A 14,132-nucleotide genomic window follows, 5' to 3' on the forward strand; every position below is an offset into this window, starting at 1 on the left:
TTGAGCTATGAGCTCCTCAGTCGTGGTTGGTGAAGAGAGGTGATGGTGGCAGCCTGGGAGGATGAAGGGTTAGATAGAGGGGGGGCGGTCCCCTAAGTAGCCGAAGCCGGGGTAGCGCGTCCTCGCGGGCCCCCAGCTCACGCGCTGCTGTCAAGGTCGCGTTTTCTTCGCATAACGCCAGCTTGCTTGGCGATCGAGCCCGGCTATAGGTGAAGCTCCTGCTACAGCTGTCATGGCAATCTTAGCCTTCGTGGATTTTGAGTCGTGGGTAGTGAGACACGTGGGTGGTAAAGCGGACACGGCGAGCAAGAGGGTATCCTCCCTTGTGAATAGCGCCATAGTATGGGGAGCATGAGCTTCCTGGTCTGTATCGTATTCGGTGACTTTGCGTGGGTTCGACATATCGGAGACCGCATGAGCGATGTCGCGGATGCACCAAATACCATTGCGTGTGTATCTGGCAGCCAACCTTCTTCCTGGGCAGACGCATCCGTTTCGAGGGGTCATTAATTTCCCCAGAATCACGGTTTGTGGCGTCGCGCAATCTTTGTGTCTTCGACATCGAGCAGTCCAGAGCCGATCCACCGTTGGGTATCGGAGCATAGAAGTTTTTGTAATCGAGGTGCAAACTCCGTCATCCTGCAGAGTGGGGCGAAAACGGATGGTCCGCTCAGTAGATGCGGCTCTAAGCAAGTCGGGAACGCCATGTGGAGCCCTTTACGGAGATACATCGACCATCCGGGGGCAACAACAACAATTCGACACTTCCACGACCGTACACGGCGCATGCGAAAAGGTATATCGGAGAATGTTTCGTCTACGGTCGGCTGTCGAAGATCACAATAATATCCGAGCATTACGCCGTTTTTTTTTTTTTTACAGCTTTAAGCACGTACGCTCTCAGCCCTACGTTGGTGTGGTTATGCGAAAGCGGATGGTCGGATTTAAGTTGTCGCAACCAATTCCTGATACCTAAAATAAGATGACAGATACGCAATAACGCGGACAAAAACGGAGAATGTGAGAGTAGATGATATACTCTCTTTTGCCTGCCTTATTGGGCAGTCTGCAGATCAACAGTCTTCACTTTAACCTTACAGCCGCACAGAGCGCCATCTAGGACCCCTACCGAACAACACCGATAATAGACTCATTCAACACACTTATCTTCGATCGACGTCTGATGGAGAAGGACCATGAGGCCGGCCGCTCTGGCCCTATTCCTCATCTCAAACGGGTTTTTGACCAGGGAGCCCTCAACGACGATATCATCAACCATCCTTACAGGGGGTCAGGCACCGAAGATGACCCCTTCCTGGTCACCTGGATCGACAATGACCCAGTAAATCCGATGAACTACTCGACTACGATGAAATGGAGCATCACTATACTTGTCGCAATCGCAACGCTGGCGGTAGCCTTTGTGTCTTCTGCATACTCTGGCGGTATTGCTGAGGTCCTCAGAGAGTTTCAAATTTCACAGATCGTCGGTACGCTGGGTATCTCGCTATTCGTCCTAGGCTTCGCTATAGGACCGCTAGCATGGGCGCCGCTAAGTGGTAAGTATCTCGCGCTATTCATAAGTTGCACTCGCAGGTTGCTAACACTGCCCAGAACTGTACGGACGTCAGTACCTGTTCTTTGGTACCTACATGTTTCTCACTGCCTTCAACGCCGGTGCCGCCGGCTCCCAGAACATCGAGACTCTGATTATCCTGAGATTCTTGGCTGGTTCTTTTGGCTCCTCGCCATTGACTAATGCTGGCGGTGTCATTGCAGACATGTTTCCTGCATCTCAGAGAGGTCTAGCCACGAGTCTCTTCGCTGCTGCTCCGATGCTGGGACCTGTCATTGGTCCAATTGGTAAGTGCTTCAAAGGTCCGAGACGAGATTTTAGTACAGGACTGACACGCAACAGTTGGTGGTTTTGTCGGCCAGACCATCGGCTGGCGCTGGATCGAAGGCGTCATGGCTATATTCACTGGTGTTCTCTGGATCCTCTACACTCTTCTCATCCCCGAAACCTATGCACCAGTCCTGCTTCGCAAGCGTGCCGTAGCCCTTTCGAAGCGAACCGGACAAGTGTACAAGAGCAAATCCGACGCCGATCAAGGCACCAAATCTATCGGCACGGCTTTCAAGACCGCTCTCATTCGTCCATGGCAACTGCTATTCCGCGAACCCATCGTTCTCCTCCTATCCCTATACATGGCCGTCGTCTATGGAACGCTTTATATGCTCTTCGGCGCTTTCCCCATCGTCTACCAACAAGGTCGCGGTTGGTCTCAAGGCATTGGTGGCCTCGCATTCTTGGGTGTAGCTGTTGGCATGATTCTGGCGACTGCCTACTCGATATGGGACAACAAGCGCTACAACAAGGTCGCTGACGCTTCGCCTGGTGGCGTCGCCCCGCCAGAAGCTCGACTTCCACCCGCGATACTAGGCTCAATCGTCATGCCCATCGGCTTGTTTTGGTTTGCTTGGACCAACGGACCGAGTATTCACTGGATTGTCAGCATCATAGCGAGCGTGCCTTTCGGCTTCAGTATGGTTCTTGTCTTCCTTTCGATCATGAATTACCTGATCGATGCATACCTTATCTACGCGGCATCTGCACTTGCTGCCAACTCAGTACTCCGGTCGCTGTTCGGCGCTGCATTCCCGCTGTTTACTAGCGATATGTACAAAAACCTAGGCATACATTGGGCATCTTCGATTCCGGCATTCTTGTCGCTAGCTTGCTTACCCTTTCCTTATCTGTTCTACAAGTATGGTCCTGCCATTCGTCAGCGCTGTAAATATGCTGCGGAGGCTGCGGAGTTTCTTGAGAGGATGCAGCAGAAAGAATGAAGTTAAAGTCGGCAGCGAATCATCACCTGCGCTTCTCCCAGGTCGATATCCACTAAATCAATACAGATAGTTTAGTAGAGAAATATAGAAGTTAAAAAGACTCAAGGGCGATCAGATTAGAGGAACACGAGAAAAAGAAAGAAGGAAAGGAAAAGGTTGGAAGGCCTTCCGACAACAAACACATAAGATACTTATTTAATACAAACTACCTACACACATAATAATAATACAACTAATCTGCATCGGACACCCATTCCGATGAAAAACACCTGAACACTCCGCTACAGTAGCAGCGCTCAGCTTTCGGAAGCTATTGCATCGATGTTCCGTTGGCATGGTAGGGCAGTTAGATGCCACGTGCTTGACTCCGGCATACCGACATGGGGCCGAGGCACCGATGCGTTATCGCAGTGGTAGGAACCAGCCTTCTACAGCAACCGATGATTAAAGCGTGGCTGAACGCTCCAGGAGCTTCTCGCGCCTGAACCAGTTTAGTTTCTCAATTCAGCTTGCATTCATTCAGGAGACAAAGGGGTGCGCCGGATAGCGTGCAGGGTACTCTGAAAAAGCTCTCCCTACAATTAAGCTAGCCAGCAACACCGGAAAGTAAAACCCATATCATGACGTTATTAGCTTGACGGAAACGGATCAACGACTTCCCGCTACGACCGGCAATGCGTCTTTCTCCATCGGCAGCGCGGCTCTTGATCTACATCCGACCGTTATCTGCTTGTCAAAAAGACTCTCTCCTTAACTTTAAAACTTGGCACTCCCATTGCAATAGCATCCTCGCCTGCTAGCCGCGATATATCACCATTATTTTCATTCCAGCATTGAGATTCGACCATGTCAGCAAATTCTCCTCAATCTTGAGTTGCTGGGTGGTACGCCGCGCCTCAACGAATGCTGGCCGTGGACTCCGACAACTTGTCCACCTAAAGGCTTCTGGTCAAGCCATTCGGTTACGGCTGTCTAATCGCTACGGAAACGAACCAGTCACGCTCGCGGACGTCTTCGTTGCCAGATCTAATCATGGGCCTGTGGTTAGCAACCATTCAGTGCAGCTGATGTTCAATGGGCGGACGAACGTCGTGCTGGATGCTGGTGCAGAGATTACCAGTGATTCAGTCTCCATGGATGTTGAAGCTTCCAGTGTTCTCGCCATCTCTTTCCGTCTTGAGAAGGGAGATGCTCTTACGGGTCATATGGTCTCATCACAAACCTCGTACATCTCCTCAATGGAACCGTTTCAATTCCCCACTGAACTTTCTTCCATGGAGTACCCATTATCAACAAGTTCATGGTGGCTTATTACAGGCATTGATGTACTGCCATCGACGCATTTGAACGCTGTGGTGACATTTGGATCTTCCACTACAGATGGAGCTGGATCGACGCCAAACACGAATGGACGCTAGCCTGACTATATGGCACGTCGTCTGGAAGAAGCAGGTAGATCACGGTATATGGCAGTCATCAACGCAGGACTCTCTGGAAATCAACTCACGAGCTCTGACAACCGAAACTTTAGCCAACTTGGCGGGGTACGTATTCCTGATTTCATGCTTGGTGAAGCCGGACTTGTACACTATGAATGGGATTTGGCCTCGCAATCCGGAGCAACGGATCTCATCTTACACATTGGCTCGAACGATTTGCGGGCGGGTGTCAATGCTGCATCCATTATCGACGGGTTCAAGCAAATCGTCCATAATGCAAGAATGCATTACCAAAAGGTTTTCGGAACTACGATCCTACCAGGCGGGTACACAGAAGAACAAAATGAGCAACGGAAGATTGTCAACGCCTGGGTGTCCGGAGAGCGAAGCCAGTTGTTCGACGCTACCTTCGACATGGCATCCACTTTACCCGCCCAGACAGATGAAGCCAAGCTAGACCCGGCATATGACAGTGGAGATGGGATTCACCCTAACAATAATGGGTACGAGAGGATGGCCAATGCTATTGATATCGCAAAGCTATCAGGCAGCGACCTTTTCTAGAACTTACTAGCATCTATCAGAATCCAGTAATACTCGCAGCTCTAACGCCATATACTCGCTAGTATGTAATCAGATTTCACTGACTACGATAGTTTGATAGTGGTTCGTCTACAGCCGAACTAGACGATATATGTCTACTCACGCCATTCTTGCATGGTTTCTGTCATTGCATGGCTCGGAATTCAAGCACACCTAGATATGCACACGCGCTAATGATGGTTCATTTCTTGAAGATCTTCCGATGCTTCGGGAAACCTAAAGCAGATCGCCACCGGATCTGAGACAAATATCTGCTACAACAGCGCTGTGATGCACGCTAACCAAGCGTCTTCACTGCACAGAGGGGTAGATGGCAATTATTTTACTCATGCGTTGACGCAGCACAATTCTCCGTGTTGGGACTCTGGACGCAGACACGAAAATGGTGTGAAGCTGTGGCCCAACGGCCATGCTTGTTCTCGACCGTCAAAAAGACGTTTCGCATAGGTCTGGATCAAAGGTGTCCCCGAGCCTTAGGGAAAATTCCAAGGTCGCTAAAGCATACTGGGGGCGCATGGCTCGCAGAAGTATGCGACAGTTCGCAGACCATCGGCAAGCTGGCTGTAAGCGGTCAAGCGTCTATGAACCCTCGTGCACTCATCAGGCCGCGTGCAACCTCCGTTACGCTAAGCACAGATATGCAAACAGAAATCGCTTTGCCTTTGGACTTGTTGGGATTTGACAGTTTCATGGCAGCGGCCAATAGTTTCTAGTTTTAGTGATCAATGCAGACATGAACTCTGCGCCTAATTGTGCAACAAAGGTGGGATGATCACCCAAGAAAGATACCCTGTCAGCTTTAGCTCGTTTCCAATAGAGCCGATATTTGGGCTCAGCCGTGACACATCTCGAACCTTGTTGTTCGCCATTGTATAGCTTGAATCTCGAGCACGTATGCCTGCGCCACTGTTTGAAGGATAGTTATATGTCAAACACTTTCAGATATTTAGGCAAAGGCGTACCAGGTCTTTTAACAGATCCATAAGAGCGGCGTTGTGATTCATTCTATCTTCTCTGTTCAGAAGAAAGCATGACGACAGATTTAGCTCAGCGTTGTTACCCTTCGATATAGCAATTCATATAGTTACTCACAACCGGGTCTTCATTCCTGACTAAAATGCTCTATAGGCAGATTAAATACCTACGATAAACCTTCCCACATACAGGAGATCGAGATCGTACGCAAAGGTGCACAATTTCTCAAGTAGCCTACCGTTGCTTCTTGGCTTTCAGTAACATCTTCTGCATCGCTGCCCGAGACGCAGGTCTCTCGATACATCGTTCACTCCGATCAAACACCTAGTACCCCACGAGCTCGAGATACAACACGATCGCTTCTATGTCTACTGGGACCTGATGATGTTTGGCTAGTCACTGTGGTCGTCTGGGATGGCCGCCTGCGTCGCTGGTGGCCTGGAGGTGCGCGCGAAGACGTGGCTGTTGGAGGATTTCTGCGAGCTTCGTCCTTTGCAGCATCCGAGTCAGCCTTTCGAAGGAGAAAACCGTGCGTCAGTGCTGTCTTTTCCTCTCCCCTTATGATGACGTAGACTTGTGGAACAATGACGATATCATCCTCTTGGTGGATACCACTATCGGAAAATAGTTCGCTGTGTTGATCTTCTTTGTATTTCGTAGCACGCATGCTGATAACATTCCATGCATGGTCGGTCGAGTTGGAATGGCAAAAATCCGCTTCGAGCTTCTGCTTGCCACGTTGAACTTTCTCCCATTCTTCCTGGAACTGGATTACCAACTCCGTCAATTCTTTGTCAAGGGAGGAAATATCTTCAGCGGTGAACAAATTCCGCATCATCGAATTCCTCAGCAACTCGTCTAGAACCGAGTCGACAACGTCCTCCCCATCCTTGCTGTTTACCTCTTGCGAATCCGAAGACATAGAAAGGAGGATACCCCGAGCGAATCTTTCTCTGCCCGGATCGGTACTCGCTTGCTGACACAGGATCTCCCGCAGCCGGCTGGTTTCGTTTAGTAAATACGTTGGTTGGAATACGAATCTATCAACAAGCGTTGCAAAGGCTTCGACGACCATCGCGACTCGCATTAGCTTCGCGATATCAGAATTGGTCCGAGGAAGCGGGATTTGGTCTTTGAACATGTTCTTCTTGCGGAGCTCGTTCCAATCAATCTGTTCCTTGGTTAATCATGTCAACCAGTTCTTACTACACGATGATGTATACCTGCAGGACGTCTTCTGGAAGCTCTTGACCCGCGAAATCCGCGATCAAACTTATTGAGGATTGCCAAATTTTTTCGATTCTTTCAGCTCTTCAATCGAACATTAGTGGGCTTCTTGCAAGCAGTCCAAGCGACTTACGTTTCTGACAAGTCTAACTTCTTCATCTCAACGGAATACTGCAGGTAATGGTCGAGAGTTTTCTTTGCTTTTGCGAATTTCTCCTCCAGGGTCTGATTCATCTTCTCACTATCTTCTAGAGACTTTTTTATCGCATCGATCTCGCTGCGTGATCTCTCTGCCTCTTGGAGATAATTTTTCTTGTCTACTTGCATCGTCTGCAGCCTCCCTTCCATTACACTAACCTGTTGGATCATCTCTTTCAGCCTCGTAGTCTTTTGAGCAATGTCTCTTTCGAGATCTTCAGCTCTGGATCTGCTCGTTTCCAGATTTTCTCGAAGCAATTCCAATGCCTTGTCCTTTGCGTCAGACATGTCTCTCACTTCTTTCACCTCGTTTTCGAGCTCTTTCTTCTCCAAGATCCAACTTTTAAATCTATCTTCGAGATCTGACATTAATTGTTGGGTATGTCCTTTGTGCAGTTCTTTCTTCGCAGCTAACTCATTCTTCAAGGCTCGTATTGTATTGTCTCGTGATATGATATCGTTCTCTCGCTGCGGCAGAAGATCAAGAACCTCTGTGAGTGCTTTGAAACTGTCATGAGATGCGAAAGAAGACACAGCACTACAGAATTCTTGTGCCGTGATGATAGTCTTTGTGGTCGGGTCAATTTCGTCCATGGCTGAATCAGCTCTCGCGTGGCCTAAACTTGGTTCCTTGGCCATGATGTTACCGGCCTATGATGGATCTAGTGATGTTTGAACTTGGAAGTCGTCTGAGATCCACTTATAGATACTTTGAGCGCACAGCCTTGTTGAATCAACTATGCCACAATGTGGGGCGTGACAGCGACGTCAGTGGACGCTAGAGGAAGGACCACTCGATCGATCGCCCTATCAAGTGCTGCGACTTACTGACATTTCTCTTGATCAGATGAGGCAGCGGTACGTACGCAGACTGATGGTGTACAAGATGAAAATCTCATTGGCTTTGACAAGTACTCAATGCGATTTCTGTCCTCAGAGATAACAGCATCAACCACCAACAAATCATCAAGACTGCAGTACCTTCAATGAAGCATTCCGGTGAATCCATGCAGTTGGATATGCTGAGCTTCGTGCGTATGGCATGTTTATACGGTAGCAGCGCTTATATGCACGGCGCCTGCAACTGTACTGGGATCTGCCGCTACAAACCGCGACCCGCTTGAGACTAGTTGCTGCTGCGAACGATGCAATAGGATATCATGTACGCGAAGGCTGTACGATGCTCAAAACAAGATCATCGGGTCAACGTGGCATCTACCTATTGGACTGCAAACCGCGCTCGTGCATGTTGCATAGTTTAGATCGTCACTCCACATCAAGAAGTCTTCTGATACGTCAGTTAAATCCCGTAAATCGGAACTGCTCAGCACATGCCAGACTTGAACCACCTATAGCCCGTCTCTTGAGCGCTTTAGAACAGCGCAAGAGCGACGGACGGCTATCCGGCTGTTAAGTAGCTCCCGCTGCGGCCCGCTGGCATGCACACGAATGAACGCGTCGATTGGTGAGATTCCTTTTGTTATTGGACCCCGTCTATCCCACGTCGCTCGTCCGCGCCAACTTACCCGGATAACACTCGACTTCTTGCCATGATTGGCGAACAGTCACACCCGGTGTAGCATCATTGACCAGGTTCAGCCTGCAAGTACATTGCGGTAGACAACGCGATAGACAACGCATCAGCAAAGATTGTAGCGTTCGTTGTGCCACCACGTTGACACCCCCACATCATACTATCAGCTGTCGCATAGCTAAGCCCCGCATTACACGACGCGCATTATGTATAAGCTTGGTGCGCACATATCAGGCCATTCGCGGCGGATGACGGCAGATGTAATCCGAATTAGAAGAGAACGATTGGTCAACACGTGTGTATTTCTTGTAATTTGTCTACCGCCACGAGTAGGTGGGATAGGACCTGCACCCTGGTCTCTATATCTTGGAGGCGCGCGGCAATTCCGCAGGTTCAGCATACACGAACATCATCGCCAGACACAGTTCGTTTATCATGCCCTCCGGAAAAGACCGCCTGAAGTTTTTCAACCATTTTACGTCCGAAGACTCGGCTTCCCATGAACCTGAGACCGTTTTCCCCGCATTTCACAGTGACTTAAACATTTCACAATGAGCGGAACGGAAGCTTTTCTCGAAGCGAGTTCCGTTATTTCACCGGTATTTCAATTCGAGCCTACTCAGTAAAGCAAAGAAGCTTTATGTCCTCAACCAATCCAGAGGATACCATAGATTGTAAGGTTACAAATCGTTTGTCGGATACTGATCAATGATACATAATCTCGGGTTTCGATCGTGCTGACTTACAACTGCGGTCGCCTCCCGAACATCGGATCAATCCCCTCCACTTCGCACACAGCCCTCACACTCTCCATCCCCGCCAAATTTTCCACAAGCTTCGTATACTTTGGATACTTTACCTTCATCGCAAATTCGTTCGCAGTGCCCCAGCGATAAAACGGCAGGAGATACGCATCGACAGCCGAGAACGCATTCCCCACTGCATGCACGTCCTTGAGCTTTTCCTCAATGATAGTATAACACCTCTCAATCTTTCCACGACCCTTCTCACGTATCTCGTCGTGTACGGTCTCGTCGTCGATGAAATAATGTGGACGAAAAAAGGTGAAGTAGCCCTGCGCATGCAGATCTCCGGCAAGAAAGTTGAACCATTCATAAGAGCGCACGATATCAAGATTCGTGCTTCCAAGGAACTTCTTATCGGGAACCAGTTGCGCGATGGCGGTCATGATGGCTGGCATCTCGGTGATTGTCTCGCCGTCCATATGCAGGAAAGGTATTCGGCCTTTTGGATTGAGGTGGAGGAACTCAGCGGGGAAGCCTTGCATGACATTGATGACCTCGGTCGAGAAAGGAAGTCCGGATTCTTCCAGCAAAACATGGGCCGCTGTACTGCACGAACCTGGGGAGTGAAAAAGGCGAAGTTCGTGTAAAGTCATGGTGATGAATTGATGCTCAGGCTAGGGTATCGTTGAACGGGAGTACAGAAATCGATAGTCGTGATTGTAGATCGATGATAAGACGTAGGGTCTTCATGTTATAATAGCTAAATACGAACTACCTGTAAATACTTAGAAAGCACGACATTCCGTTTCTTTAGGCCCACCTTCTCGCTTAGCAGGAAACGAACAATAGGGCGTGGTAGAGCCAAGAAGGATGACACCGCCCAATCAGCATCAGGCTTAGTCCTGATTGACCGCAGACGTGCCTGCGCTTCGCTCAACTCGCCAAGTTGTGCCAAGTATATGTGAAGGATCAATACAGGCGAATGCACACTGATTTATACACACATATAGCTAATTCTGCCCACGATACGAAGCCAGTACAGGGGTGGTGTATGCCCTTTCGTCGAGAGAGATGCGCAATATAATGGAAAACGCATCGTTGACTACGAAATGCGGCTCGTCTTGGAATCCACCAAAAAGGTTTTCCAGGAAAAGATTCATAACCGATGCGAAAAGGAGTCACAGAAGAGACACAGACGCTCAACCTCCGATCAGAAGACGCAACTTTATTTCTTCAAATGCTAGAATTTCGCATCTATTGGAGGAGTACGGCGCTGTGGAAGGGAAGTCGCCGCGTCGTCGGCGTAACGTAAAGCATGGAGCGTTGTGCAAGGGAGATACTGCTCAGACAATATCATGTTAGCCTGCATCAATGTCAGATCGACCACCGAAAAGGAAGTTTCTTGAGGATGAGATTGTTTGGATGGATAGGAAGTTTGTTGTTGCTTTTCAAGCGTGTGTTCATGCGTCGCGTGTGACGGCTGGTTAGCTCGCTTCTGTGATTCGCTCCCGAGGTGGCTTGTTGGACACAGTACCACCAGTCGACATGTGTTTCTTGGTCTGCAATATTCCACCTTCAGAAGTATTCCTCTGCATGGATACTGTATAAGTTCTAGATGTGGTGAGTCGGTAGCTCGTCGTTGCTGGCTCACTGTGAACGACATGTGACGTAACCACTACCCTAACCTGCACTTCAGTTTCCAACCCCCCAACAGACATACGTCTACATGCACCCAAAAGCCTCAATTGACCATCTAATCCCAAACAGTCACGTTTTCTGGTGCTCAGTGACGCCCGTGCTGCGTTGTTAATTTACCAAGTTGACGGCGATAACTCCGGTGAATCGATGACGCATGATCTGTCGCGCTCTGACGATAACTTGATGTAGCTAGTACCAAGTTTCAAAATATCACCAAGATAACTACCAATCATTCCGCCATGCTCAGTTCAATCAACACCTACCTCTAATTCACAATGCAACCACTTCGCTTTGCAAAGCTACGTGCGGCCTCCGCTGCAAACACCAGACAGGCCACGAAATGCCCTCGTAGCTTCCGATTCCATCCATCGCAAAATGGTGCTCAACGTAGGACAATAGGCAGCATGGGCAGTAACCCTGAAGCAAAGACCAGTGATGTGACGGTGTACGTTTAACTCGTTGTAACAGTTCGCATGAACTGAAAGCTGCAATGGTAATTGAGCTTCAAATAACGTATATTTCTAGGATGGCAGGTCTTGGTCTGGCTGTCGGCGGTATCTATCTCGCTCTCAGCAACGACTTACGTCCCTTGTCGCATCGCGACCATGAAGCAAATCTCCAGGCGCATCCGACACAGCCTGGCAAGTTGGTAGGCGAGAATGACGAAAACATGCGCAGCCACAGGATCACGAAGGGGGACGATCCCAGCGCACCAGGTGCTGGCAGGCCCGACCATGATATAGGCCTGAGAGGCCATTCATCAAAAGACTCCTCAAAAGCCATGAACCCAGGCGCGATATCCCCAGACGAGGCTGATCCGGTTCGTTCGAAGAACATATTCTCCCCCTCTTTTGTTACCAATGCTAATTACCGATAGGCCGATCCTCGTGGAAAGCCCAGGAGCTTCAACTACATGTCTGGAAAGCAGGAGGGTCTTTCCAATGGGAACACTCACCATAGCTCTCAAATCTCCAAGCAGCCAGAGATGAGCAAGAAGGGTGAAGGTGTTGCTGAAACTGCCAAACTCAAGGGTACCGTGTCTACTAACCGTCCTGGTCCTGAGAACAAGGAGCAGCGAGGCAAGGCTCGGATGGAAAAAGAGTAGTGTAGATGGTCCTTGAACAATGCTTTCAATTATGGGTTCTGGTCGCTTACTACTGTGTCAGCTTGATGTGAGGAACCTATATGGCAGAGTCGCGACATGAGTAAGCTATTTCGATATCATACTGGGAGAGTACACTTCACTAGCTTGCATGACGATAGTGCAGTGTTAGAGTAACCGTGTTATTAGTCATGCACTCCTACTCGTACAAGCCGTGACATGCCATACCATCCCGCACCCCGCTTTTCCCTAGCCCTCCCACCAGAAAGCCAATGAAAGATGTCCGCCCAATCAACGACGACCTTTATAATAAGAGGACAAACCGAAAACAGCTTTTTTGATCTCCTGCCAGAGGAGAAGGCAGAGCTTTTACTCGTCGAAGACGAAGAGGAAAAGAAATAAAAGGGGGATATTATGCACCGTAGTCGCATCATGAGGTATCGTACAGGGGACATGAAGTAAGAGAGAGAGGAACCTGCCGCTCTTCGCAAAGCAGCCAAGACGATCAGAAAAAAGGAGAGAAAACAAGTGGAACGACAACGATCAGCTAGATGTGCTGGACTTCAAGACAGCAGCCGGTGGTGTCTGGAGTGTTTCGGACGATGTCGCGCTCGTCATCGATGCAAATATCAGAGTCGGTGTCGATGGCGATGTCGCTGTAGGTGTCGCATCCGCCGCCAACATATCGCGACCTTCCTCTCGTGTCGTGGAAGCTTTCACGTCGGCTTTTTCATTGCCTGCATCATACTCCCCGCCTCCAATCGTCGTCGTCTTTTTTTCACATCCTACGCCTTCGGCACCCGCTTCAACATCGACGAATGTCTCCTCACTTCCACACCTCGGCAACTTCTTTCCTTGGTTATCCTTGACATACTCATCGTACGTCTTACCCGCCTTCTTCGCCTCCTTGCGGACATGGCGTACGCGCCACAGCCAGATTGCCTGGGAAACGAAAATACCGGTTTCGAGGGCCATGCACGCGATGTAGAGACTGGCGCCGAGGGCATCGAACCACTGTTGTGCGACAACAGCCATGAGGGAGAAGAAGGCGCCGAGGTAGTCGATGGTCAGGAACCAAAAGTCTGTTTGGCAGAAACAAACACGTCAGTACAAGCGCTTCGACGTACCGGGGAGACGGAGGAGGAGGATAAAGCAAAAAGGCGCGCAAGTTACTCACCAATGCCGATAACGCGACCGTTTCTCTTCGCGAGTTCAAAATACGGAGGAATGAGGCCGATGACTTGGATGACGGATGCAGAGATAGCCATCAACATCATAGGCCATTCGACGCCTCGGGAATATGGCCCACGCAGGGTGAGAATGAGAATGAGCTCCATGATACCGAAGCTAGCAGCCAGAGCAATGGTCGCAAGAGTAGCGGTCCAGACACGCCATTTGTTATGGTAGTAGAGCGTTTGACCCCATGCGATTAAGGTGAGGGAGGCGAAGGCTTGGGGTTGGAATTTGAGAGCAAAGTTGAAGTTCTGAACAATCGCGTAGACACCAAATGGCACGCCGCCTTTGTAGTTTCTTGGGTCAGCTTAATTCTCCGTACCTCGGTCGAGGATGAGCAGGAAGGGGGGGGGGGCGGGGGAAACTCACATATCGACCAGAGAATGAGCATGGTGCCAGGAAGGCCTTCTGTGCTCTTCCGCCGCCAGTTTGTCCATATCTGTGGGATGATTTGTATACACCAACAACTGCAATCAACTGTTAGCAACCACCTTGTTCTAGCCAAGGGCTTGACGTGGGGGGTTTAC

The 14,132-nt window shown here is 49.5% G+C and overlaps 6 protein-coding genes across 6 annotated transcripts; 3 read left to right on the forward strand and 3 right to left on the reverse strand.

Annotated features, from left to right (window-relative positions):
- Positions 1–1,183: 1,183 nt before the first annotated feature.
- AA0111_g11180 (putative transporter) lies at positions 1,184–2,850 on the forward strand (the record flags this gene model as incomplete). Its single annotated transcript, XM_028645016.1, has 3 exons — positions 1,184–1,559; positions 1,615–1,863; positions 1,919–2,850. 3 exons carry the CDS (start codon positions 1,184–1,186, stop codon positions 2,848–2,850), a joined length of 1,557 nt encoding a protein of 518 aa, XP_028501222.1.
- Positions 2,851–4,316: 1,466 nt separating this feature from the next.
- Positions 4,317–4,853, forward strand: AA0111_g11181 (hypothetical protein; the record flags this gene model as incomplete). Its single annotated transcript, XM_028645017.1, has 1 exon — positions 4,317–4,853. The coding sequence occupies one exon, from the start codon at positions 4,317–4,319 to the stop codon at positions 4,851–4,853; it is 537 nt and encodes a 178-aa protein (XP_028501211.1).
- Positions 4,854–6,183: 1,330 nt separating this feature from the next.
- AA0111_g11182 (hypothetical protein) lies at positions 6,184–7,931 on the reverse strand (the record flags this gene model as incomplete). The annotated part of the gene is made up of 3 exons (XM_028645018.1): positions 6,184–7,038; positions 7,091–7,178; positions 7,228–7,931. 3 exons carry the CDS (start codon positions 7,929–7,931, stop codon positions 6,184–6,186), a joined length of 1,647 nt encoding a protein of 548 aa, XP_028501223.1.
- A 1,637-nt stretch (positions 7,932–9,568) lies between these two features.
- AA0111_g11183 (hypothetical protein) lies at positions 9,569–10,225 on the reverse strand (the record flags this gene model as incomplete). Its single annotated transcript, XM_028645019.1, has 1 exon — positions 9,569–10,225. One exon carries the CDS (start codon positions 10,223–10,225, stop codon positions 9,569–9,571), a length of 657 nt encoding a protein of 218 aa, XP_028501224.1.
- Positions 10,226–11,545: 1,320 nt separating this feature from the next.
- On the forward strand, positions 11,546–12,375 carry AA0111_g11184 (hypothetical protein; the record flags this gene model as incomplete). The annotated part of the gene is made up of 3 exons (XM_028645020.1): positions 11,546–11,715; positions 11,796–12,090; positions 12,148–12,375. 3 exons carry the CDS (start codon positions 11,546–11,548, stop codon positions 12,373–12,375), a joined length of 693 nt encoding a protein of 230 aa, XP_028501212.1.
- A 540-nt stretch (positions 12,376–12,915) lies between these two features.
- AA0111_g11185 (hypothetical protein) lies at positions 12,916–13,996 on the reverse strand (the record flags this gene model as incomplete). Its single annotated transcript, XM_028645021.1, has 3 exons — positions 12,916–13,454; positions 13,550–13,891; positions 13,975–13,996. 3 exons carry the CDS (start codon positions 13,994–13,996, stop codon positions 12,916–12,918), a joined length of 903 nt encoding a protein of 300 aa, XP_028501213.1.
- Positions 13,997–14,132: the final 136 nt, after the last annotated feature.

Source organism: Alternaria arborescens, assembly GCF_004154835.1.
Source record: "Alternaria arborescens strain FERA 675 chromosome Unknown contig_45, whole genome shotgun sequence".
Taxonomy (NCBI): domain Eukaryota; kingdom Fungi; phylum Ascomycota; class Dothideomycetes; order Pleosporales; family Pleosporaceae; genus Alternaria; species Alternaria arborescens.